Source organism: Gallinula chloropus (genome assembly GCF_964237585.1).
Source record: "Gallinula chloropus genome assembly, chromosome: Z".
In the NCBI taxonomy this organism is placed as follows: domain Eukaryota; kingdom Metazoa; phylum Chordata; class Aves; order Gruiformes; family Rallidae; genus Gallinula; species Gallinula chloropus.
The window spans coordinates 80027339-80053843 of record NC_140089.1 but is presented as its reverse complement, the minus strand read 5'-3'; the positions used below and the strand labels follow the sequence as shown (position 1 = coordinate 80053843).

The window sequence follows — 26505 nt, the reverse complement described above, 5'->3', positions numbered from 1 at the left end:
TTGGCTTGCTGTCAGGAGTCAGCCACCAAAACCAGAGTGATCAGAAACCACTTTTTGCAAATACAAAGAGAAAGTGGAGGATGCTCATCCCTATCCTGCTTTGATCTATACTGAAGGAACCTACTAAGCCAGGTAAAGGAACTCAAACGCTCTCGTTTTATCTGGTCTGGGCAACGAAAGAGCATCCAGTGGGAATGCAGAAAATTAATAATTTAGTGTCTTCCATGCCATTAAAAAAAGAAGTGTGCCAGGCTTTGTCATAGAGCAGAGCAAAATGCTGATGGATTTGGTTTCAATTACAACTGCTTGCTCACGTAGGAAAGCTGTACTATAAAAAACACTGCAGCCCGGATGGCTCCTGCAACCTGGAGGCTGGGAAGCCCAGGTTGCAAAAGGAAAAGGGAGGCCCATCCTAAGAAATCTCAGCTTGTTCGCTGTCACGAAGCCAAAGGCAGGGCTGTGGAGGTTTAAGACCTCACAGGGTTTCCCAGACTAAAGCACCAGCAAAGAAAATGGGTCTGGATCGTGCTCCTGCAATGGGGAGAGCCTGGAGTAGCTCGGACCTGAAGTGTGGTTCCTGAGGATGGAACCCTGGGGTGGCTGTAGGGAACAAAGACTTGCAAGAGGGATCTGTCATCCCTTCTGCAGTGGCAGGAGAAACTCCCAAGCTGTTTGCCTCTTGTCTGTGTAGTGAAATGTCATTCTTCAGGGTGTTTGTACCCTGCTTTTGGCCAGGGATGTGCTGCCAGGCGTTATTTTTTAAAGGCTGGTGCTGTAGGCAAGGTCTTCCGCAGTCAGTCAGTCACATCTTCATTTCATGTCAAGGTTAGTCTGAGCAGTAACTCAGAAAAGCGTTGAGAAAATGGGACACCACCGCTGCCTACGTGCAAAGGCAGAAAGAGAGAGGGCTTGGCAGAGAAAGCTCCAGCCCTTGGTGCCTTATCTCTGAAACAGTTGTTAACAGCTGTGGCCGTAGGCTGAGCAGGGTTTCCAAAAGCAAAGCAATTGGCCTCTTCAGTCCTTGCCATCCCTGTCCCTTGCCAAGCTTGGAATCCCTGGCAGGGGTTCCTTTGAGGAGGTGCATCCTCTATCCCCATGCTTCCCAGTGCTTCCCAGTGACAGTTTCTGCTTTCTGCAGGCTGCAGTGGAACCACTGACTCTACCTTCTCCTTGCTCCTCCCGAGTAAACCCTGAGTTAGTAAAAGGCTCGGGTGGACTGGGCTGAAAGGGGCTACAGAAGTGCCACACATTGCATGCTGTGGTTGAGGCAATCAAGCTGTGTCCCCTGCTTCAGAAGGAATTGCTTGTCAGACCTCTTACACACCACTCTACACAACCCTCTGCACGTACTACTCCATGTGCCATGCTTAGAAAATGCTGTTTGACTGGGGCCTGTGATAAACCTATTGCAGGGTATTATTTGTAGCCTGAAAGAATGTTTCAACGTGGACTTTATCCTAAAACTAAACATCCTGTTTAAGAGAAGAAGCGCTACACAAAACTGGCATGGATTCAGCTGAAGGGAGCTGGGACCAGCAGGTCTTTAAAGGTGACTGTAGGCTGGGGACTCTGTGTGATGGAGATGAGTCTGGCAGGGTTCAGCAGGGTGTTCTTGTACCCAAATCCTGGTGGTAGTGCTGTCAGCATCAGATGTGAGTGTTGCTGCTGCATAAATAGCACCAGCAGCGGGACCGTCGCAGAGGCCAACACACATGGTCTGGTAGCACAGTGAGTCCCCATCAGAGCACAAGGTAAGCCCCTCACAAACCACCTTCACAGCCCTGGGGCTGCATCCTGGAACGGGAGATGCTGAAAGAGGCTTGCAGGTTGCAAAGGAAAGCATGAACTCCCGGTGTGATCCTGAAACACTGAGCCAAACACAGGATCTCACTGGGGTAATTCGGAACAGGGTTGAAACCAGGGCCCTGTTTGGGAGCAGCGTTAGCAAATCCAGCTGCAGCACACACATCCAAGGCTGACACATCAGTGGAGGTGACTGATTGATCAATTGATTGATCAATCCATCAGAAGAAGGGTGGCCAGCAGGGACAGGGAGATTGTCCCTCTGTACTCTGCCCTCATGAGACCCCAGCTGGAGTCCTGTGTTCAGAGCTGGGGCTCCCAGTGCAAGAAAGATGTAGAACTGTTGGAGAGGGTTCAGAGGAGGCCACGAAGATGATCAGAGGGCTGGAGCACCTTCCTTACAAAGAGAGGCTGAGGGAGCTGGGCTTGTTCGGCCTGGAGAAGAGAAGGCTGTGGGGGGACCTCACTGCAGCCTTCCAGTCCCTGAAGGGAGCAGAGAAACAGGAGGGGAATCAGCTTTTTAAAAGGGCAGAGAATGGCAGGACAAGGGGGATGGATTAAAGCTGAAGGAGGGAAGGTTTAAATTAGCTATTGGGGGAAGTTCTTTACAGAGAGAGTGGTGAGGGGATGGGTCAGGTTGCCCAGTGAGGTGGCGGGTGCCCGGTCCCTGGGGGTGTTCAAGGCCAGGTTGGATGGGGCCTTGGGCAACTTTGTGTAGCTCCAGGCCTGGAGGTTGGTGTCCCTGCCTGTGGCTGGGGGGTTGGAACTCTGTGATCCTTGGGGTCCCTTCCAACCCAGACCATTCTATAATTCCATGATTCTATGATTAATTGATTGATAAAATATGCAAACCGAATCTGGAAAGAGCAAGTTGGGGTTGATCTGTAGTCTGGGAAACATCACTTCAAGGAGCATTTTAGGACCTCACAAATAACTTGATGTCAGGCTAAAGGTGCCTGCCTGGTAAGGGATCTGCTGTGAGGGAAGGCTGTCTGGATTAACAGAAAGAGATTTAATGTGATTTGGAAGATGACCAGATTCGCACAAGAACTAGAGCACACATGTTTATCATACCACGAGCTTGTCTGCATCCCGACTCCTTCGGGTAAAACTCCTTGTCTTTTACTGAAAAATGTGGTTTAGCTCCAGGAGGAGTCATTGGTGTGATAAGTTTACTGACTGAGGCTGTGTGAATCATGATGGTTATTTCTGGGCTTAAAATATATTACGTCTACTTCTGCTTTTGATCTTCTTGTAATGATCAGGGATTGATTGGTGGTGTTACAGAGAAAGCTGTTTTCATAGCTTTTTTCAAAGCACCACACAAACCCACAACAATAGCTTTTGTAAAGAGGTAATCATGGCCAGGTAGCTGTATAGGAAGAGATTGACAGACTTGAACTCTTCAGCTCTCTTGATTCTGGCTTGTTTATTAGCTCACATGTTAAACAACCAAACTGTAAGCACTCAGAGACTACAAGGTGTTACAGCAACAAGAAGCACAGATCAACATAAAATCAATGTTATCCCTTTTCTGCCACTGAAATAAGCCTCGTGGAAAAAGACATACTTGCCCCACATGCTTGGGATCATATAAGTCAGGTTGGAGCTTTCCTACTCTCAGTGAGCACAGCGTAACAGTCCTCACCTTCTGATCCCCATGGTGCCACCTCTTACAGAGTCTTAGTCCAGCTTCCTGCTTGGTCCTCTAGCCATCTGCCTCAGGCTTCTGCTCTCCATGGGTCTTCTCCAGTGCTTCCTTCTTCCCATTTATCACTGGGAGACTTTCTTCCTCTCCTTAACTCTTTAATACCAGTATTGAAACTGGTCTGTATGGCTTCCTTGACCTGTGGATACCCTGGAGGGAGAGTGCTGGACAGCTTTTCCCCTGTTAGAGTATGCCAGTGTTCCCCAAGGGATGGAAATCACCCCACTGAAGGCTGAATCGCTCTGAACCAGTCCCAACGCTATAAGCAACCTATGGTTAAGAGAACATTGGCTTAGAAATGCTGACTGCAATCAGAACACAGCTGCAGAGTAGGGTAGAGTTGAAAAACTCATCCTTCAGTTCACACTTAGGAGGTGAAGAACATCCTGGGATTGCAGAGCTGAGGGCACATTCAGCTGGAAGGGATGCTGGGAGGTCTCCAGTCCAACCTCCATCTCAAAACACAGGCAGCCCTGAGATCACACAAGGTTGCTCAGGGCTTCAGCTTCTCTTGAAGAGGAGAGAGATCCCATGGCCTCTCTGGAGCCCTGTGCCAGTGTCTGTCACTGTGGGGGAAAACTTTATGATGTCACACTGAATCCTTCCCTCTTTCAGCCCATGACTGTTGTGTCCCATTCTCCTTCCACACACCCCTGCAAAGAGCCCCTCTCTGGCTTCTTCATATCCCCATCTTGCCTGCTGGCACACTCCTGTTAGATGACCCAAAAGCACCCGTTCTCCAGGCTGAACAAGCTCAGTACCCTTCATGTCTCCTCAGAGCAAATCCTCCAGTCCTCCACAACCTTGTCAGTCTCTGCTGGACTCGGGCAGGTTTATCAACATCTCCGTTCAACCCTAAAACTCCTTTCTGCCTCTCTTTCTGTAGGTGACACCGGAACCCTCCTTCCCATTACCCACAAATGAAAACTTTTATGGTCTGGTTTTCATCACCAGAGGGAGAAAACAGAAGCACTGAGCCAATGCAGCCCTCACCTCCTTATCTTACTGCCTTACCCCCTCGAAAGCTCCTTTCCTTTTTCCAGTGTCTGAGGACATGGCACCACATAGCACTGGGGACAGGAGGTTGGAGGGGTTCGCCCTCTCCGTTTCTTCCCACCTCCTGAAGCTTCTTTCATTAATTTTCTTAATTAGTACATTCTAGCTTGGAGATGCCTGCCTGCATTGAGGTCTTCTGGAAGAAATGTGCTGAAGCTTCATCTACTGTATGACGGGAAACATCAAACACTTTGACTTCTTACTGGTCTGACAGCTACTGTTGTGCCAGAGCATTGCACAGGGGTTGAGTGTGGTTCTGTCCCTCAGCCTCTGTAGCCATCCTTGGCTTTACCTGTCTCTCCTGAGAGAACCTTCTCCTGGGGTTGTGTAATTCCCTTTCTTCAGATATTTTGATGTCAGTCCACATGACAAGTGCATGGCTGAGCTGAGTCAGGAGATTGCACAGGTTATGCCAGAAGCAGGGAGAAAAACAGGCTGAAAAATGACCCCCAGGAGCAGTTACCAGTGGGATAACTGGGAGGATATTTCAGAGCAGTCTGCAGATTGATCTTGGGATATAGGTTGGTGTCCTCCCTGGCACTTCAAATTTCCCATTCATTCTTTGCATGATCTAGCAGAGAGTCCACTTTTGAAGTCTTGAGACGACCTGCTATGCTATCCTGGAGGGTCAGTGGGACTTTGGGAGACTTGGCATCACATCTCCGGGTGACCTTGAAACCCTGGGGAGATGGATTGAAACCTAGAAAGTTAATTCAGGGAAAATGTTCACAAAGTACCAAAACCAGCTGCCAGGCCTAGTCTCAGCCGTGCTTGGTCCAGTGCAGAGCCTGGACCAGGTTCCTAGGGCTCAGAATCACATCAATCCCAGGCCTGTGACACGGTGAGATTTCAGCAGGGAGCAAGGTGAATGTTTGGCTTTTGTTGCATTTACCACAATAGCATCAAAGCTCCAGATGGTCCTATAGGAAACTGCATTTGTCTGTGGTTAAATCAAGGGCTGCTGCAATAAATCAGCTCTGTTACAGGTTCTCTGCCGCTCTCACTGGATTTCTGGCTCATTTATAGATGGTTGCTGGGGAAGGTAAATTACAGGCGATAACCATTCACAACCATCCAAGCTTCTTAAGGATTCTGTAGGCTAGGGAAAGGCTGGCACCATTTCCCCCATTACCTTCTTCTCACCTCCAGAGCAATTGCAGCTGTCACCGAGGGATTTTATGCATCCTTATGGCAAATAGGGTGTTAATGAAAGTGTAATTACTAGAATTAAATTTGGGTTTAATTTTCTGAGCACAAGTGGCCCCCTTCTGTCTTTCTTTTGTTTCTTGCTTGGTTGCCAGCTGTGAAAATATCTCTTTTCAGGATTGTTCTTGATGCCAAGGCACTTGCACAGTGCCAGGCAGGCAGCAGTGCAATGGGCTCATCTGCTCCCAGACCATATTTTACCCAGGTCTCAGATCATGCTGAGCCCTCCACTGTGGTGAGGGGCAAGAGCATGATCAGCGGTGCCTGGAGAAACCACCATGTCTTAGCATTTGTTGTGCCTGCATCTCACAGCTTTTTACACACAGGATCCACATGGTTAACTGTTCTGTGGGAGAAGCAGTGGGATATAGGTGGGTACCATGACTTTATTTCTACAAAGCAATTTCACCCATCGTTCCTCTAGATCAGTTAAGGCATCTCCTTTGTGCTGGTGAAGAACAAGATTTGGTTGTCAACCCAAAGACTCTCAAAAGATCACCAGGTTCTTGTTCAGTCTTCATTACTTCCTCCAGACCTGCAGCCTGACATGCCTGGGTTTCAGGGAGCTCCTAACACCAGGATGATACCAGGAGGATCAGATCAGAATGGAAACAAGAGAGCCTGGAAAGAAGTGACACCTAAAATGATGTTCTGACTATGCAGCAAGAACTGATATCTAGAAGTGGCAAGATCTCTGCCATCTCCACAAAGGAGACACCTTCTCCAAGGGCTTTCCAGGACAAATGCTGGCTGTTTGCCTATCAGCATTGCCCTGTCCATGTCCTTCTGTCCCAACTCCAGCAACACAAAGAGTGGGGCAAGGATCAGGCCATGTTTGCTGGTGTGTTGAGTCATTCAGCCTCAGGAAGGTGACAGGCTTTGTACCACTGTTGTGGAACCATCCACTTAGCATTAGCCACATGTATCAGATTCATTTAACCTCTGCTAGCAGGTTCCCTCTAGTCCTGTTGTGGTTTCACCCCAGCTGAGAGCTGAGATCAAGGCAGCTGTCTGCTCCTTAAAGGAAAAGAGCAGGGAAAAGGGAAGGGAGGGTGAGAGGCAAGGGAAGGGAAAAGGAAGGGGCAAATAACCCCAGAACCAAGAAACCAAAAGCCCGTGGGTTGGAATAAGGATAGGTTACTAGAATAGCAGAAAGATACAATATAACAATGCTAACAGGACTTTAGAGCAAGAATCTATGAAGCTGTTGATACCCAATGCAGTTTCTCACTGAACCCACAGCTCAGGCCGTGCCACCCAGAGCCGTCCCGGAACCCGACCGTCCCCCAAAAACCACACGTCCTGGAGCTGCCCCTGCTCCTCCTCCCATCAGCCCCCAGTTATACTGGGCAGGATGTAATTGTCATGGAATACTCTCTTTGGCCAGTTTGGGTCACCTGTCCTGGCTTCGTCCCCTCCTTTCTCATGAACAGAGAAATATGAAGAGCTGAAAGTCCTTGACTGTCTGACAGCAACTAAACCCATCAGGGTGTTACCAGCACTGCTTTCATTTTAACACCCAAACAGCATTCCATCCGCTGCTACAAATGAAGTTAACTCCATCCTGACCAAAACCAGGACAAGTCCTTAAGCCTGCAATTAATTGTCTGATAGTTGCTTCTGCCAGCTTGGCCACTGCCTTGCTGATGCTGTCAGCAGCTGGTTAACCTTGTTCCATCTCTGGTACTGGTGGGACTCACTGAGCACTGGAGACATTACCTTGGGAAGTGCTTACCATAATGACCTTGATGACTTCTACATCGTTTTCTTCCCACTCTACTTTAATTTTGCAGTGTTGTGTTGCAAAGAATCTCCATTAGTTTCAGCAGCCAGCTGAGCAGATGGGTTTAACTGGTCTATGGCACTGAAGTAATTACACTTTGGTACCACACAGACATAGTAGCAAATGTGTAAAATTCGTTCAGGTGCAGCATTCTGGGCAGTGAGTGAAAGCAAGGAGCACTTTAGGGAGGCCACTGCTGACCCCACTGTGGTGATGCTGTTGGCAGCACGGTGGGTTGCTAGGAATGTATCCCTGTGGTTTCCACAGGTAATGTTGGAATGGCTTCTCCCATGGCCAGTATTCTTCAGATACACATTAGCATCAGAGAGATTGATTACTGTTCACATCTCTCTTCTTAATTAACAACAATTAATTCTTGTTATAATTAAAACAGCAACATATGCATGAAGCAATTGGATTTTAATAATGCTTTTCTAACCAGGATGTCAAGGAGCTTAGTACAAAACTGGGGCTGGAGTCAGGTCAGCATCTTACAACTGGATTGTCATTAAAATGACTGTGTCCCACATGGGCAGCTTACCTCAACGTGGGCTCTATATCTGCTTTTTAGTCAGACTGCACCCATCTTTCTCTGCAGACAGGGCCTGGGACACCCCATGCTCTTGGGTGGAAGGGCCAGAGTAAAATGTGCAGGGACAAGTCACCAGTGTGTGTGGAATCTGGGTTTGCTGATGGGACAGGAACATCCCCAAGTCCAGCCCCATCGCCATCCCCACTGCTGCATGCCAGGGAGGCTGTATTCAGGTCTGCCCTGGGTTGCTTCCCACAGAGCAGTTGTTAATCAGGGCAGGCAGATCTGCTCACTGCTGCTGGCACTGTCTCCCAGAAGAAGGCACAGTGCTCGATGGGTGCCCAAGCCTGAGAGGAGCACTCTGAGCTGCCTACCAGCACATCACTGCCTTTCTCCTGCACTGCTTTATCCTGTCTGCAGCCCTTGGGCCCTGCATTTGCAGCTGGGCCAGGAAGAATATTACTCTGCTCTGTGCAGCTCTTACTCAGACCCCTATGGGCAGTCCAATGCCATTGAGTGAACAGGGAGTAGTACATCAACAACCTCAGCATCGCTGTGTGCTGCGTGGCCTCAGACAAGAGATATCCCAACAGGCAGCGATGAGCATCCTCTACCAAGCAGCACTGTGCCAAGCCTGTCTTGGAGAGGAGAGGAGTGACACCAGCAAACCTGCTAACAAAGAGCTCCCTGGGCAAATTGGGCAGGTGGGCACCACGGTGGGTTACAGCTGAGCCTTGTCTGTCTGTGGGGCAGGAAGGGACTTACTTCTCAGCTGCTCTAACAGGGTCGGATCTTGGGGAAAGGCAACAGCTCTGGCTGCAGGATTTCCCACACTCGTCCTGCGTCCAGCTTCTTCCTGACCCCTTTTAATCCCTGATTTGCATGCTGCAGTGCAGCTCAGTCGTGGCTGATGCGATTTAGCGTGGCGTCCCACACAGCCCAGGCTAATGGTGTGTCTGGTTTCCAGGCCTGGGAGTGTTTGTGCTGCATTTATCACTTGCCTGACCGTTTCCTGTGCAGCAGGTGGAGAGAAGCTGAGCAAGTTGTTTAATTTGCAGCAAATGGGAGACACGGTCTGAAGTGAACAGGGTGTGCTTCAGTGAGGACAGAGTGGAAATAGGAGGAGAGGGAACGGAGATGGGAATAATCAAGCGGGGAGGAGAAGATGATCTCACTTGCCAGGAGTTTCCCTGCTGTAGCAAAGGCATTGTACTGGAGAGGCCAGGCAAGAGAGGGGTGAGTGGGACGTGTGAGCTGACCCTGCTGCACCATGTAGCAGTGCAAGGACCTCAGCTTGGGGTATTGGGCTTGAAGGATGTGAGGAGCAGGAGAGCAGCAAAGACAGTGTGGTCAGCGGAGGTGCTGGGAGCAGGGAGATGCAGAGAGATGCACACTGCTAAAGAGGTCCTGGGCTGGCAGGGTAAGGAAGGCAGCGCTCTGAGGTTATAGGATTGTAGCAAAATGCTTGGGGAAAGGGTTTAGGTGGGCATGAAAGGGTCGTGCTGGAAGCCATCTCCAGGAGATGGGTTGGCAGCACCATCCCTCAGGGTTTTCAAAAGAAGTGTCTCTGCAGGTGATGGGAGCAGAGTGTGACAATGCACCGCTCAGGGCATGCTGTGCTGGGCACCCCAAGGACTGGGTCAAGTGCTGGACAAGCATCTGTCAGAAGCAATTTAAAAGTAGCTGCTCCCACCACAAGCCAGGGTAGGGTAGTGGACTAAGCCCTCCTAGCCCTGCTCCAGGTGGCACTGTGATTTAAATAAAACCTACGCATGAGAATGTTTTGTCGAGATGACATAATTGTTCACATGGTTGAAATATCTAGTGCTATTTCTGGAGCATCCCTGAGTTCAAGTGCCGTCATGGAGAGCAGGAGAGAGCACTGTGGCCTGACATTAAATTGCAGACTGAGCTCTTTCAGTAAGCAGAACAGTATCAGTTGTAATACATCTTCCGTGCTATTGGCATTTAATGTTATTAAACACGGGGCATCTGTGAGTGAAGACATTTATTTTCACTTCTGCAGTTTTCCAGTGTAGTTGTATTTATGCAGAGTGAAATGGATTCATGCGTTCTGATGTTAATAGCAAACAAGAATACATTTCCTATGCAGAAGTTTTTATGAGCTGTGTGAAAAAATTGGCATGACAGAAATTTTAAAGAAGGGAATATTAAGGGAGAAAGAGCAGCTGGACTGTCTCAAGGCAGCTAAAGGGTGATCACAGGAACTACATATCCACATCAACAGTGGCGGCTGGAGAAGGAGGTGTTGAAAAATTACAACTTTTTAGAAACATACTGTTCATGCAGCTGCAAATGACCTGTCATGAGATGCTGTACTCTGTCAGGTAACAGCAGCGCCAGAGTGTTGCAGGAGCTGCACATTGGCACCCCTGTTAGGCCGCCTTTATTAAACTCTAATCCGTAACAGTTTACTGAGCTGTCATGCAAAAACGCTGAAGCAAAGCTGGAGTAACAAAAAGAAGGAGAGAGATGCTGGGTGATAAAGAGATGCTGCTGGGTGGCTGACGGCGCTGCCTGCCAGCTGGCATCACCGGCTGCAGCTTCAGACTGCCGGCGTCCCTGCACGCTGCAGCGCGTCTCCTTGGTTTGCCCCTGTGGGTGGGTTTGAGGTACGTCCGTGTGGGTGCTCTGTCTGCCCAAGTCTGGTGGTTTGGCCCTGGCTGGAGGCCAGATGCCCACCAGAGCTGCTCCATCACTCCCCTTTCCAGCTGGACAGGGGAGAAAATACCTATTGAGAGGCTCAGGAGTGGAGATAAGGACAGGGAGAGATCATTCCACAGTCAGTGTCACGGGCAGAACAGACTCAGCACAGAATTTAAAAACTATCCAATTTATTACACTACATACACTGAAACCAGAGTAGGATAAGGAGAAGTACGACCTTAATGCAATCTTAAAACACCTCTCCCCACCCCTCCCTTCTTCCTAGGCTCAACTTAATTCATGATTTCGCTCCCTTCTCCCCCCTCCAGGTGTCACAGGGGGAGACAGGAATGGGGGGGTTTCAGTCAGTTACTCACGAGATGTTCTCCTTCTTAGCTGGGGGTGGAGGCATTCCTCACACCCTTCCCCTGCTGCACTGTGGGGTCCCACCCATGGCAGACAGTCCTCCACAAAATTCTCCAATGTGAGTCCTTTTCCACAGGGCTTCAGCTCTTCCCCAGCTGCCCCAGCGTGGGTCACTGCTATGGGGTGCAGCCATAAATCACAGAATGTCTCTCAGTCTCTCAGGCCCAGACTGCTCCAGCCTGGTCCCCCACAGGGTCACAACACACCCCGCCCCAGCAAACCTGCTCTGACATGGGCCTCTGTCTTGGTCATCTCTGTGTCTCTGTCTCTCTCCATGGGCTGCAAGTGCTGGCAGGGCCTCACTCCAGCATGGGTCACAGCATCTTCTGCATGTCTCCCCCTGCTCCAGCATGGGGTCTCTCCACGGGCTGCAGATGGGGTCTTTGCTCCCCATCACCTTTAAAGGTCTGTGGGGGGACACCCGCTCCAGCATGGGTTTCTCCATGGGCTCCAGAGGAATGTCTCCTCCAGCACCTGGAGTGCCTCTTGCCCAACTTCTTCACTAACCTTCATTTCTGCAAAGCTTTTTACACTTCACTCCTTTCTGTGGCAGCAAAAAGCATCTGCTTACAGGTTTTTTTCTTCTTAAATATGTTATCACAGAGGCACTGTGACTGTTGCCAATGGGCTCGGCCTTGGTCAGCTGGTGTTTGCTCTGTGGGGCCTGCAGAGACCTTCTGGCTGCTTCTTGCAGAAGCCACCCCCGAGCCCCCCTTCTCCACCAGAACTTGCCACACAAACCCACAACACTGAGCCCCTCACCGCAGGGCTGTCAGCCTGAGGGAGAGGGGCTGCAGACACGGCTCCCTCTGGTAGGCACACAAGCCAGGGCATTGCGCTGAGGTTTGGTGTGGGGGTTTCACTGGAAGTGCAGCAATATCTGAAGTAGAGCTAGAAGCCAAGGTATCACCTGTCTAGTAGTTCATATGGACAATCTCATCTAAAACCTGCTGCTCTCTTCCTTCCTCCCCCACCCCTGAGAGATCCCACAGCTAAAGCATAAATGCCCCTGCCCCCAGCCTTTCCATCCATTGCTGTTATAACACGTGGCGTGTAGCAGGCGTTGGATAACCTTCCCCCTGAGTGATGCTAAGAGCTCATTAAAGTAATCCATCCCACCCAGAAGAATCCAGCACCACTGCCAAAACCTGAACCCAGCAGGGCTGGATCCAGGGCTTGAGGGCAGTGGGTGATACCTATTCCCAGGGAGGTGAAGGACAGGGCATCCCATCCCTCTGAACTTATCCCACCATGCACCATCAGGACCCCCTGGGCTAGAGGCAAAAGCTTTTGGGCTTTTCTCTCCACTCCCGGCCTTTGGTGGATCAGGGGAGGGTAATTGTCTTGCACACTGAGCACACAATGATTTTTCTCAGTGCTTAGCACTTAATCTCTGAACTGATGTGACTGAAAACCTTTTCTATGCGCTCTGTGAGGAGTTTATCATCTCACCAAGCTGTTCCCTTTGAGGTGGCTGCTGTTGGCTTGTCTCAGTGAAGGAAGGTAATGATGCCCAAAGGAATGGAGAGCCTGTTGCTGATGCTTCCTAATCACAGTATCTGTGCAGGGCAGAGTTAAGGCTATTTGCTCATTTAGCTCGTTTCAGATCATAATGTCTTTGGATAACTTTAACATTTATCCCTCATTTTAAAGATTTGCCTTTTTTGTGTGTGTGATATGTAAACAGAGGATCATGACCACATCCCTGTTTTGAACCCCTAAGTGTCACATACAGAAAAGGCAGAAGACTGACTGTTTTAAATGGTTTTGATGGGTTTCTGTGGCTGGTACCGGGATGAATTCATAAGGAGTTTACAAAGGATTGTAATGCCCAGTGTGTGGGGGGACCACCATGGGCCCTGTTTGTGCTCAGTTTGGCCTTGCTCACTGTGCTTTTCAGCCATGGCTGCTAAATGTGGTCTTCTTATGGCTATATTTAGGTGCCTAAATTAGTGGTGTGTAAGAGACCTTGCTCATGGCTCTGGAGTTAGCAAGCAGCAGGAACATTCGGTGTGGCTGGGAGCCAAATCCTTTCATCAGCGGCCCAAGGTGAAGAGCTCAGTGCCAAGCTTTTCTTAGCCCTCAAGTGAGCCTGCTCTCACCTGTTCAGCACCCCATGGTGCCCACCAGCACCCCCTTCATGCTCCCCTATGCCCAGGGCAGTGAGGCCATGCTCTGCACTGCAGTGGCCATGAGATGGGCCCTGCCATGCTCAGCCAGCCAGCAAGTGCTTTCAGAGGGCACTGACAAAGCTGCTGTGAATCCCCTTGGCTCAGCGTGCCACAGCGTGCTTTGGAGGCTTGCTGCTGAGTTCTTCTGGAGCTCCTTGCTGAGGGTCAGCAGAGATCACACCACAGCACTGATCAGCAGGAAAGAAAAAGCCAAACTCCTTTGTGGCTCTGCTGGTGCCTGTGGAAACAGTTAAGTGTTGGGCTCTTCCTATGTCCATGTCTTTCACTTGGCTAGAGAACCAGGCAAGAAGGGTGAGCAAGGCTGTGGGGTCCCAGTGGTCTCTGGCAGAGCAAGCACAGAGCTGAAGAGACAGCTGTCCTCCCTTATGGCCATGGAGGAGGGTTTGATCTTGCTATTAGCGCTCTGCTGCTGCAGAGCCCTTCCTTTCCATTAAACTCGTTTTCCATCCCCTCTTCCATGGGTGTTTATAAGCCAGCCAGCAGTGTGGTGCAGGCAGGAACCTGACATTTAGATACAGGTGACCCCTGCCCACATCCCCTGGGTGTCACTCAATTCCCTCAGGTTTATTCCCAATGCTATTCCCAACCCTTTTGAGGTCCATTGTTTGCACTTCCTGCCTGTTGCTGACCTTTACTGGTGGACATGTGCTGCTGAGACACAGGGCAGTCCCAGTACTGTGTCCTCTCTGGTTCCAGTGGCTTTGCTGTGGACTTCCAGCAGGCAAGGGCAGGTCACCTGAGCCCATGAGACCTGTCTGCACTGCTGTGCCTTGGCGTGGTCCAGTGCAGGTGCTAGCAGAGATCTCTGAGTCAACTATATGAGGTAGAGCAAGGAGAGGTGCTTTCCCTGAACAGCACTTTTAGCTGGACCTGGAGGGATGAGCATCTTTGAGGCCAAAGATCCTGTGTGGCTGCTGATGCCTGAATGACCCAGGCATCCCCTGGGCCTTTCTGACATGTTCATTCCCTGCAAGCAGATAATTTCCTGCGTCATTTATTTCCAAACAGTACCAAAATAAGAACAAATCCTTATCTCCAGCCTGTCAGCTAATCCTTCTGTGGGCCAGGAGCAATGCTGTCAAATCAGGCTCTGAGTGTGACTTGAGGGACTCGAGGTGCTCCATGGCTGATAAGCACGTTCCTACTGTATGTAAATAGAATCATAGAATCACAGAATGGTCTGGGTTGGAAGGGCCCCCAAGGATCACAGAGCTCCAACCCCCCTGCCACAGGCAGGGACACCAACCTCCAGGCCTGGAGCTACACAAGGCTGCCCAGGGCCCCATCCAACCTGGCCTTGAACACCTCCAGGGACAGGGAATCCACCACCTCTCTGGGCAGCCTGTTCCAGCCCCTCACCACTCTTTCTGTAAAAAACTTCCCCCTAATATCTAATCTAGACCTTCCCTCCTTTAGCTTTAGTCCATTCCCCCTTGTCCTGCCATTATCTGCTCTTTTAAAAAGTTGAATCCCCTCCTGCTTATAAGCTCCCTTCAGATACTGGAAGGCTGCAATGAGGTCCCCCTGCAGCCTTCTCTTCTCCAGGCTGAACAAGCCCAGCTCCCTCAGCCTCTCTTTGTCGGGCAGGTGCTCCAGCCCTCTGATCATCCTTGTGGCCCCCTCTGAACCCTCTCCAACAGTTCCACATCCTTCTTGTATTGGGGGCCCCAGCTCTGGACACAGGACTCCAGCTGGGGCCTCTCAAGGGCAGATCAGAGAAGGACAATCCCCTCCCTGTCCCTGCTGGCCACCCCTCTTCTGATGGAACCCAGGATACCACCGGCCACCGAGCTGCAAGAGCACACTGCTGGCTCATGTTAAGTTTCTCATCCACCACAATCCCCAAGTCCTTCTCAGCAGGGCTACTCTCAAGAAGCTCTTCTCCCAGTCTGTATCTGTGTCTGGGATTCTTCCAGCCCAAGTGCAACACCTCACACTTGGCAGTGTTGAACCTCGTTAGATTCACCTGGGCCCACCTTTCCAGCCTGTCAAGATCCCTCTGGATGGCTTCCTTTCCTTCTAGGGTGTCGACCACACCACTCAGCTTGGTGTCATCCGCAGACTTGCTGAGGGTGCACTCAATTCCATCATCAGTGTCACTGATAAGATGTTAAAGATCACCGGTGCCAAGACAGACCCCTGGGGGACACCGCTTGTCACCAGCCTCCACCTGGACATAGACCCATTGACCACCACCCTTTGGCTACGGTCTGTTAACCAGTTTCTTATCCCCTGGACGGTCCACCCATCAAATCCACATCTCTAAATTGGAGAGATGAGGATGTGGTGGGGGGCTGTGTCAAAGGCCTTGCACAAGTCCAGGTAGATGCCATCGGGTGCCTTCCCTTAATGCCCCGGTGGTGTCACTCCATCATAGAAGGTCACCAGATTGGTGAGGCCTGACCTTCCCTTGGTGAAGCCGTGCTGGCTGTCCCGGATCACGCGCTCATCCCTCATGGGCTCCAACTTGTCATCCAGGAGGAGCTGTTCCACGCTCTTCCCAGGCACAGAGGTGAGGCTCACGGGCCTGTTGTTCCCTGTGTCTTCCTTGCTCCCTTTCTTATAAATGGGAGTGACGTGACCTTTTTTCCAGTCCCCAGGGACCTCTCTTGTCAGCCAGAGCTTTTCAAATCTGATGGAGAGCGGCTGAGAAACCAGATCAGCCAGCTCCTTCAGGACCCTGGGATGCATGTCACCCGGGCCCATAGGCTTGTACACATTCAGTCTCATGAGGCGGTCTCGGACTTGCTCTGCTCTTACAGTGGGGGGGGATTTAGTCCCCCATTTCCCACCTTGAGTTCTAGGGATGCAAGGTTCTGGGATTTGAGAATTATGAGAATCCTGGCTGCCAGAGAAGACCGAGGCAAAGAGCTCATTCAGTACTTCAGCCTTCTCCTCATCAGTTGCAGCCAATTCTCCTTTCTCTTTACCAAGGGGGGTACGTTCTCTTTGGCCTGTCTCTTCTGGCCAATGTCCCTGTAAAATCCCTTCTTGTTGTTTTTAACATCCCTTGCCAAGTTCAGTTCCATCTGCGCCTTGGCTTTCCTGATCCTATCTCTGCAAGTCCGAACAGCATCCCTGTATTCTTTCCAGGCTACACACCCTTGCTTCCAGAGCTTGTATTTGCCTTTCTTTTCCCTCAGTTTGACCAGTAGGTCCTTGCTTAGCCATGCTGGCCTCCTGCCCCTCTTGCCCGCTTTCTTATTCAGGGGGATAGAGAGCCTTTGAGCTCTCAGAAAGGCATCCTTAAAGAGTAGCCAGCTGTCCTCAACATTTCTATCTCTAAGGACCACCTCCCAGGAGATCTTGGCCAACAAGTCCTTAAACAGCCTAAAGTTTGCTCTCTTAAAGTTCAGTGTCCTGGTCCCACCTTTCGCCAGGCCCACATTCCTTGAGATCACAAACTCAACTAGGGCATGGTCACTGCAGCCCAGGCTGTCCCCAACCTTAAGACCTTTAATGATCTCCCCCACATTGGTGAGCGCCAGGTCCAGCAGTGCATCGCCTCTGGTCGGTCTATCCACTATTTGAACCAGAAAGTTGTCATCTACAGACTCCAGGAGTCTCCTGGACCTCTTGCAGCTTCGCCATGTGGTTTTCCCAGCAGATATCCGGGTGGTTAAAGTCCCCCATCAGGATGAGTGCCTGTGACCGGGATGCCTCCTGCAGCTGAAGGAAGAAAGCCTCATCGGTAGTCTCTCCTTGATCAGGTGGCCTGTAGTAGACCCCTATCACCAGCTGCTCTTTATTAGCCCCATCCCTAATCCTGACCCACAGGCTTTCAACCTGCTCCTGGCCACCTTCCAGAGAGAGCTCCTCACAGTCTATCCACTTTTTAACACAGAGGGCAACCCCCCCACCCTTCCTTCCTAGCCTATCCCTTCTAAAAAGGCGATACCCTTCTACGGGGGTATTCCAGCTGTGGGAATCATCCCACCATGTTTCCGTGATTGCAGCTAGATCATAATTTTCCAGTGACATCAGGGTTTCCAATTCCTCCTGCTCATTACCCATGCTGCATGTGTTCGTGTAAAGACACTTCAGCTGGGCTTTCTGACTCGAGACCTTTTCTGAGGAGACCTCCCTGAAGCCTCTGGGAGGAATCTGAAGCTTTCCCCCACTGCCTCCTAGAGGGACATTATAAGGTTCCAGAAGGGGAGTCGGCCATACTACCTCCTCTGAGGAGTCCCTAGAAGTTCCTATGGGACACTGTAGAGGGGTATCACCCTCTTTGCCCTCCGAATTTAATATAAAGCTAGAGGCTACTTGCCCTACACTAGCAAGCTGCACTATACCCCCTCCCCCCTTCCTAACTAGTTTAAAGCCCTATCAATGAGCCCTGCCATCTCCTGGGCAAGGGTCTGCTTCCCCCTGTAAGACAGGTGAGCCCCATAGGCAGTACTCATGTCAGGAGCAGAGTACATCATTCCTTGATCAATAGGCTTCTTGAGAGCCCAGATTTGGTTCTGGCACTGACATCGTCCCCAGATCAGCGTAACTCCAGCTTCACCTGCTGTATAATAGTGTCAGGTTGCAATAGGACCATGACAGGATAGGACTGAGAAGGCTTCAGGGCTGCAGGTCATACCACACCCCCACTGATGCTTGTTTGGTTGGTGGCCCGAGGAGCTGGTGAGGAAAATTTTGCTGTGTTCATCAAGGAGTTTGGGCTTTCTTGGTGAAATGCTCCTGGGAAGTCTCTTCCTTTGCTCTCATTCACTGAATTCAATGAACTCGTCACTGGCATGTTGGCTAATGGAGGACCTCTTACCCTGGAGGTGTCACCTTAACCTGCTACCCCTGAGCTGCTAGAAGGAACAAGAAAAGGTCTTTTCCAGAAGCAGTGTATCTCTGGAGACCTGGCAGGCTGTGTGCCCCTTCCCACTGAGGATAACAGGGAAAGGAGTTTTGGGCAGCCCTAATGGTGGCTTTTTGGAGCTTCTCACTCTCTTCAAACTCAGTCTGGGACTTGGATGGGACTCTGGTGTCCTTGGTCACTGGGCTGCCTTGTGAAGTGGACAGATCTTGTCCCTGCACAGCTCAGGGATTTGGCCTGCCAGGAATGGCAGGGACTGGGGCTCTCGTTGTCATGACAGCAGCAGGGCAGAGACAGAACTGTGACCCTTGTCCAAGACCAACAAGGGGAAGGGTTCCCTCTTCCTGTGGAAGTTTTGGGTCACCGTAAGTTATGCTATTAAGAAGTTATTAAGTTCTTAAGAAGTTATGTTTGTGCCAGCATGGTTGACTTCCTGAGTACTTTAAAACATAAACATGTGTTCCTTTGTTTAATCGAAACCTTATAGCAGATGTTTTATGATTACTCCACCAATTGGGGAAAAAAAAAAGGCTGCTGAAAAGTGCCAGTATCATGGCTTTTATGGGAGAGTTTTATTAACTTATTGGTTTACTGTTCAGCAAGGGAATGAAGGCATCAGCCAAGACGCAGGGAATCCAGTTTAAATTGCTCCCATATCTTGTATGTAGAGTTCAGTGTATGCCAGCATGGGGAGGGCTGGAGCTCCCAGGAACATGTATCTGGGGTCTTCAAAAAGCCCATCCTCATCCTCATGCCTGTCCTCATCTTCATGCTTGTCCTCATCTTTGTCTTTGCTCTGTCCTTGCCGCTGAAGCTCTATCTCAGTCATCTTCCACCAGTGTCAGTCCTCACCTTCCAGTGAGAGTACTCATCACTGAGGCTGAGGGGACCATCAAAGGTCCTGCAGCAGTTGTGCCCATACTGCCTACCGGACAAGGAGCCCTGTGCCTCAGTTTCCCTGCCTGGAGAGCCAGAGCGGCGCCCCAGCATAAGGCAAAGGGAGTGTGAGGGCAGTGGGGGATTTAACCAAAAACGTAGCAGCACAGGGAGATGTAGGGAGGTCTCCTGCTCATCTCACCTCACTGGGGTCATTCTCTGTCAGGAGGTCAGAGTCTGTCTCCATGTAGCACCTTCTCTGCTTCTGCCATGAGCTTTCTTCACACGTCCCTCATCACCATTTCAGACAAGAGCATTTTGCTCTCCTGCTGGGAACAATAAAATCAATGCAAACACTGCTGTGAATGGCTCCAGTACCCGTTTGATGAGCTCCTCAGGGACAGACCTCCCATGTAAGCTCAGCTCTGCATCTGTCAGCTCGATGGGAGGGATTCTCTGCCCCAGATACCTCTCAGCTCCTGATGAGCCCCATAGATGCAGTGTGAGCAGGGATGCAGGTAGAGGATGGGCTCAGCTGCCCACAAGGCATCAGAATCCCACGAGTGTCCTTTCCACACCTAGCCCTGGTATCCGTCAGGAGGGTGAGCTCATCAGCAGCTGTGTGTGGAGGTGATGCTCCCCTGCATCACGCATGCTCCGGGAAATTGCAACAGCTCTGCTCCAAGAAGGGCTGTTCCTCAGAGGCCTGGAGCAGGCGAAGCCCCAGGATTTGTAGGAAGCTGTCGCATGCATCCCAGCAGATGCCGCGGTGCTGTGGTGGTGCCATCAGCCAGCCTGCAGCAGCTCAGGCAGCTCACCGGCACAGGCACCCCGGGGAAAACAGATGGAGGAATAAAGGGAAACTTTCCGTTCCAGTGCCCCCAAAAGGACATTATAATTTTCCTTCCCTGTGTCATCCTGCTTGCCTGGTTATGTGGCGTTAAATTAGGGCTCTGGTTCGGTTACGGCTCATTACGGGCTTGTGTGTGGCTTTGTTTGCAGCTTTCTCAGAAGCACCAGAGGAGCCAAGCCCGTGTAAAAGTCAGGGTTTTAGGGGCAGCTCGGTGAGGAGGAGCTTAAGTCTTGTCTGTGGCTGGTGACTTTGGTAAGGTCCCCATGGACCTGGTGTTACTACCTGAAGGGCTTTGGTCAAGGACCATCTCTGGCCTTACCAGTGGGTAGAACAAAGGGCTTGGGATGGAGGTAGGTTGATGGGGAACGGCTTCAGCATCTCCTCTTCCCAGCTGAGCAGGGCAGGTGCCTCTTGGCCCATCCCAACGACCTGCGTACGGTGCTGTGTGCGATGCAGCCTGCCCAAGGGAGTGGTTTGAACGCCGTCAGACAGCAAAGCAGCTTTTCTGCAGAAACAGCTAAGTCCTGAAATACCCCGAGCAGCTGTGTTTATCCCAAGGCTCTTGCTCAGAAAGATGCTCGGCTGTGACGTGGGCAGTTACTACAAACATCCCTCCCAGGGCCTGTCCGGATCAGAACGCTGCGCACTTAGTGGCAGTAATACAAGCCAGCGCTGTCCCAGCATGGACTCTGTGGATAAAAACAACCCTGGCTTGTCCCAGCTCTGGGTCAAGGAGCAGGACTATCTTATCAGGGACAGACAAGTTTCAAAATGTCCCTATTCCCCTCTGCCCCCTGAGCCAGTTTCACACCAAACGCGTCCTCCAGCAGCCAGGGAAACCTTTGTTCCACCAGCGTTGCGCTGGCTGGGGAGAAGGGAGCAGCCTGGGGACTCCTTTCTTTTCTGGAGGTCCTCATCTCCAGCGATGCCCACATTTGCTAGAGGAACTCAGCAAGTTCCCTGCAGCCCTATGACTTCACCATGGTATGCCCTGGTGCTTCTGTCCAGAGCTGAAGGGAAAGCCCCTGTTTCTAAGTGCTGCACCCGGGGCCATTAGAGGAGCTGATTCAGCGGGAGGAGAATTGATTGTTTCTAAACTAGGAGAGAAGAAAACAAGCAGCCTCCTTGCTTGGGCTTGCTGCGCTGCTGCCTTGTTTTCCCAAGCACATCCCCATCCAGATGCCATGCTTTGGGGATGCCTGGAGGTGCTGGCACAGCAGTTTTAAGTGGGCTGCCTCCAAGCCCGGTTGGTGATGTTCCCCTTTGCTGTGCTGCAGGGTTGGTGACCCACTGCCATCTCTCCCAAGCCCACCTTCCAGCCTGGGTACCAGCCTTCTCCCTTGCCTCTGCTTGGCATCTGCTTCCAGGGGTGCCCAGAGCCATGCTGGACACAGAGGAGCTTCAAATCCCAGAGCAGGAACCCCCCTACCCTGCAAATCACGAGGCAAGACAAGAGCCATCAGGCTGGCAAGGGGGAAGGCTGTGAGCAGAAGGCATCACTGAGCAGCGGGATGTGGCAGCTGGGTGGATGCTGTTTTGGAGGAACCCCATGGGGTAGATGTTCAGATGCAGAAGGGCTTAGTGACCTGAATTCAGGCTGAAATTTCCCCAGTTGCAGCTATCTCTGCCATGTTATGTACCTGGAGACCTCCAACCGCATTTTTCCAAAGCCTCCAAGATCCACTGAGAGAAACACAGTGATGCTGCAGCCCACAGTGGGAGGGGACCCACTCTGCCCAAAACACTGGGTGGCACTGGTATCTTTATCAGGGACATTGTCTCCCACCAGGCCTGGAAGCTCCTGCTGCTCCCAAGCAAGCGAGGACTGAACTGGAAAGGCTGATTTCCCTTGTGCTGTGTGATTTTTCCCAAGATGCTGGTGGTTTGCCCTTGCACCCAGAGAAGGAGACACTGGGAGGGTGGGGACAGGTGCTGGGGAACTCTGAGAAGGGCTTGGTTCTCCTCCCAGTCTGTGCTGGGCATACATCATGGTGGTGGTGCACAGTGAGGCACCAGGCTGTCCTGTGGGATGCTCAGTGTGTGCCATGGGGCAGGGATGCCTCAATGAGGAGCTAACAGTCCACCTGGGACCCCTGACTCACTTCTCCACCCCGGGTTAGGGGCTTTCAGCGCCCACTTGCCCTCCCAGTGAGATGCTGTTTGGGTGCGCTCACTCCCGTGGCTGCCTCTGCGCAGGAGTACCAGCAGGGGATGGGATCAGTGGGACCATCTAAGGGAGGTTTGGGTATCTGCATCACTGTCAATGCCCTGGGAGTTGTGCATGCCTGGTACATCCCTGGGGCCTGGGGGGAGAACTGGGGGGCTTAGAGGATGGTCCAGCCCCACGGGCTGGGAGATGAAAGGCAGAAGAGGGTTTGTGTCGCTGTGTATCCACAGATCCCATCCCCACCCAAACCCTTCCTTACCACCCTTCCTCAGTCCATGAGGGCTTTTATACATCTCATGGTACCTTGGGCTTGAGATACAGGGCCAGGGAGGGTGCATCCCCCTGTGGATCAGCACATGGCAAGGGCTGAGAGCTGCGTCACAGCAGCCCAAGAGCCCTCCCTGCGCCGGACCTCTGCTCATCTCTGCCATCCTCTCTGCTCACAGCTCTGCCCTGCTTGCTCTCTTTGCAGGAGAAGAAAGGCCAGGAGGTTAAGAAAGGCCCCGAGGTGGAAATTGCAAAGCTGGACAAGCTGCTTAACCTGGTAAGAGACCCGGAGAGCAAAGCAGGGAAGTGAGCAGGGGGAACGATGGCTCTGCTGGGGGCCGCCGGCCAAACAAGCCCAGCTCTGATCGGCAGCTGCTTGGCATGCAAGCCACGGGCCGTGCCGCCCGCTCTTTGCATAGCGGGAACGTCTCGCCTCTGCGCCGGGACAAATAAACAGGGGTGCTGGGAGAGTCGCAGCATGTGTCTCTGGGGCCAGGCAAGCGTCACCGTGCTCGTCCCCCCACAGCCCCACAGCCCTCAGCTCTTCCCCACGGAGGGCAGGTGGGGGCTGGTCCTGCCAGCACTTACAGGGAAACCTCAGGGCTACAGTTTGTGATGGCAGCTAGTCCCGCTCTGAGAGGTGGGTAGAGAGACTGGTCACTGAGCTGCAGCCCCCTCACCCATTTGTGGGGCCAGCCACACGCAGCCCCCTGCATTTTGGGGTGGCAGCCCAAGCGAGAGGGTGGCTCGGGACCTGTCCTGCCCCCCCCCACGGCTGTGGGAAAGGGACGTGCCATCCAGTCCAGTCAGCACATCACAGCAGCTGCCAGCCACCAGCTTCGGGATGCTCACAGCTCCCCTTCCCCCAGGGGGCCCTGGACACCTCTGCTGAGCCGGCAGCTGCGGCAGCAGCTGGGTGCTGGGGTCTGCAGGGCGCTCCCACCGCTCTGCTTTGCGGCAGAGGGATTAGCTGCTACGTGGCTGCGGTGGCAGCAGGAGCCGCGGTGGCCTCGCCGCATGCTGATGAGCAGGGATGGGCTGTCACCACTGGAGCCTTGCACACAGCTGCTGCGGGGACTGGGGACCAGAGGGGCTGGTTCCACCGGGCAGGGGTGGTGGCAGCTCTCCTCCCTCCCTGCATACAGCAGGCCCGTGTCCCTTGCAAGCATCCCTGTCACTGAAGGGCCACGGCTTGGAAACTCTCTGGGCCCTCCTAGCGCTGGGGCTGAGGGGTGGTCCCTGCTGACAGCTATGTGCCCCCAGCCCAGGCAGGCACGCTGCAGGTGTGAAATAACCAGCCAGGTTTCTCACCCAGCATTTAAAAGCCACATACAGATGCCTATGAGCCCTTCCTTGCTGCCAGCAGCCAGTGTATGACCCGCAGTCCTGAAGGGACATCAGCCACCAGCCCCTGGGGCAGCCACTGCTCAGACCTGTGGGACAGGGATGACATGCCACCTCCCCCAAATTTTTTCAGACACTGGGCAAAGCTCAGAGACACCGCCTGGGTCCTATGATTAGTTTATTAGTCCAGTAAAAACAACGCTTTTGCAAAGGGACGCGTTAGCTACACCTGACATGGGGAGGAACTACAGGCACTGCCAGGCTTGGCCAAGCCTGTGCAGGGACCCTGGCCAGCCTCCCTCCAAGCACAGCCCACCCCTGTATCCCCTTATTGAAGCGGCTGTGCCAGCGAGGACCTTGGCTATTGCTGGGCTCTAGGATGGGCAGGGCAGAGCCCTCCAAAACCTGCAGCACATGCAGGCAGGGTGGAGGAATGCAGCTGCCTGTCTTAGGGACTAGCCAGACCACCAGCATCCATCACTGCAGAGCCACTGCTATCCCCAGGGAATGAAGGGGCTGGAAGACCAGCTGTCAGTCCAGACTCCCTTATCTCCCCATGTCTCCCAACTCCCCATCCAAAAGCCATCCCACGCTGCTCTCGGCAGAGATGGGGATGCCATCGAGGGCACATCTGCTGCTTGTGGGCGGGTCAGACCCCACCAGCTGGCCTCAGCTGGGACCAGGCAGGAGGGCAGGCAGGGACACATGCCCAGCAGGAAGAGCCATTGGCCTGGCAGTGTTGGTGCTAATGCTGTAAGGAACTAACAGACAGACTGGGGGACAAACAAGACAGACCATGCAGACCTTCTTGCGGCTGCTGGGGCAGATGGGTGCCAAATGCCCTCCTGAAGCTGGGGGCACATGGCACCCCAAGGCCACCCCCAAAGGCATCCAGACCAGTAACACCCCGCTCTGCCAGCAGGACCAGGGCTGCTGGGGTCCTCCCTGACACAGCCCACCATGGAGCAGCCAGACAGCTGTGCCAGTCCCACTGCCTCCCCTCTACAAGCCACCGTTGGCCCCAGTCAGGTCTGAAATGCAGTGGGCATTGGCCCAGGCCACAAGTGCCAGGGAGGAGCCCACAGGCTGTCCCCGAGCACAGGGTGTGCTTGAAGGCAGGGCTCCTGTTTCTTTTGCTGGCCACTGGGCCAGGCAAGATTATCCCCATGACATATCCCCAACAACTGTCTCTCCATTCCCATGGTTACTGTGGGCATCCGCAAGGCCTTCATATGCCAAAACCACACAGGTGAAGGGCTGTGACCTGTGTCACGACCCCTGCGAGCAGCTCGTCATCCCCTCTCCTTCCATCATGCCCAGTTCAGCACCGCAGTCCCAGCTCAGGCATCCAGGCCAGTGAGACTCTGTCAGCACATCCAGGTACCGAAGTCCCCAAGCAGCTCAGGGCTGCAGCAGGTACTTCTCTTCATTCCGTGCTTCATCTGTGTCAGAAGCCGGGCTCTTCCTGGGGCAGGAGGGGGTCCTGCAGGCCTTGCAGAGGATGAGGAATAGGATGAGGATGAGCAGTGCAATGACACAGTTAAAAGAAATCGCCACAACCGCTCCAGTGGAGAGAGCAGCCCCCATGGCCTCCGTCCCGCGGGAAGCAGCAGGGCCGGCAGCTCAGCCCCGCGCTTCGGATGCCAGCGCAGCGATCAAACCTGCAGCCTCCGCCCGCCAGCATTGGCAGGGAACAATGGGGACAGCTGCGGTGCTGGCAGTGGGACGGGGCTGGGGCCAGGCAGGCAGCAGGGTGGCATCGCCCCGTCACAGTTGGGCTGCTCACAGCTGGGTCCTGGGCTTCACCGGGCGGCCGGGAAGGAGCAACCAGAGCTTTCCCTCAGCTTCCCTCCTCCGGCGGGGCGGTGGGGACACAGACACGCTGCTTCTCTCTCCTGCACCTGGAAGGGAGAAAGTCACTGTCACTGCTGGCACGAAGGGATGGGATGTCCGAAACCCTGTTGCGGGGTTGGGGGTGGGGGGTGCTGGGCAACGATCCCAGACCCCAAGGGTGTCCTCTGGGATTTGGAGGCTACAGCAGCTCCCAGGTCAGCTGCTGCCCAGGGGATCCTTTCCAGTGTCCCACAGCCCCGCTGTCCCCTCCTGTCCCCTGTAAGAAGAGCCAGAAAGCTGAAGGTGTCTCCAGTGGGAGACCCGTCGCCCCAAGCCCCCTCCCCGGGTCATCTCGGGGTGGCTCCAGCGGCCCCGGCCCAGCTCTTCTCCCCTCTCCACCCGCCTGTCCTGCTGCCCCGACCCTGCTGAGAGGTCCTGCACCCCAAAGCGGAGTAAGCAGCTGGGCAAGCGGCAGGTGGGGGACCAGGGTAGCCCCTCCTTGTGCAGGCTCGGGCAGAGCCCCGATTTCGGGGGCCCTCGCTGCCTCTCATCCCCCGCCCCGCCGAGGAGCGGGACGCCCGCGGAGCGCCCGGCCAGCGGCGGGGCACCGGGCAGCAACAGGTTCCGCCGGATTCGCCGTCCGGTCGCGGGGCCCCGGCGTTACCTACCTGCCTCCGCTCCGCTCCGCCCCGGGAAGCGCCGGGACCCCGCCGGCGGGCGGGCAGCTCTGCCGGGGCCCGGTGCGGAGCGGGGTCCCGACGCGGGATGCCGGCGCCCAGCAGCGTGCCGGCGCCGGGCCCCGGAGCGCGGCGGGAGGAAGGGGGTGAGGGTCCCGCTGGCGGAGCGGGGTCGCGGAGCTGGGTGTCGGTGCGGAGCTGGGTGTCGGTGCGGACCCCGGGGCGCGATGCCGCCGCGGGCCGCCCGGTGGGTGCCGCAGCCCCGCGCGCTGCCCGCTCCCTCCCGCCGGCACCGAGGG

General features: G+C 53.3%; 2 protein-coding genes across 2 annotated transcripts in view; one reads left to right on the top strand and one right to left on the bottom strand.

Moving 5' to 3' along the window:
* Positions 1–22811, top strand: part of DNAI1 (dynein axonemal intermediate chain 1) — a gene marked incomplete at its 5' end in the record, with an annotated part of 179210 nt that extends 156399 nt beyond the window's left edge. Inside the window, one exon of the mRNA XM_084278606.1 lies at positions 22558–22811. Within this exon, the coding sequence (XP_084134732.1) occupies positions 22558–22662 (105 nt within the window). The 3' untranslated portion in view covers positions 22663–22811. The remainder of the gene's footprint in view (positions 1–22557) is intronic.
* Positions 22812–25097: 2286 nt separating this feature from the next.
* Positions 25098–25283, bottom strand: ENHO (energy homeostasis associated; the record flags this gene model as incomplete). The annotated part of the gene is made up of 1 exon (XM_084278935.1): positions 25098–25283. One exon carries the CDS (start codon positions 25281–25283, stop codon positions 25098–25100), a length of 186 nt encoding a protein of 61 aa, XP_084135061.1.
* Positions 25284–26505: the final 1222 nt, after the last annotated feature.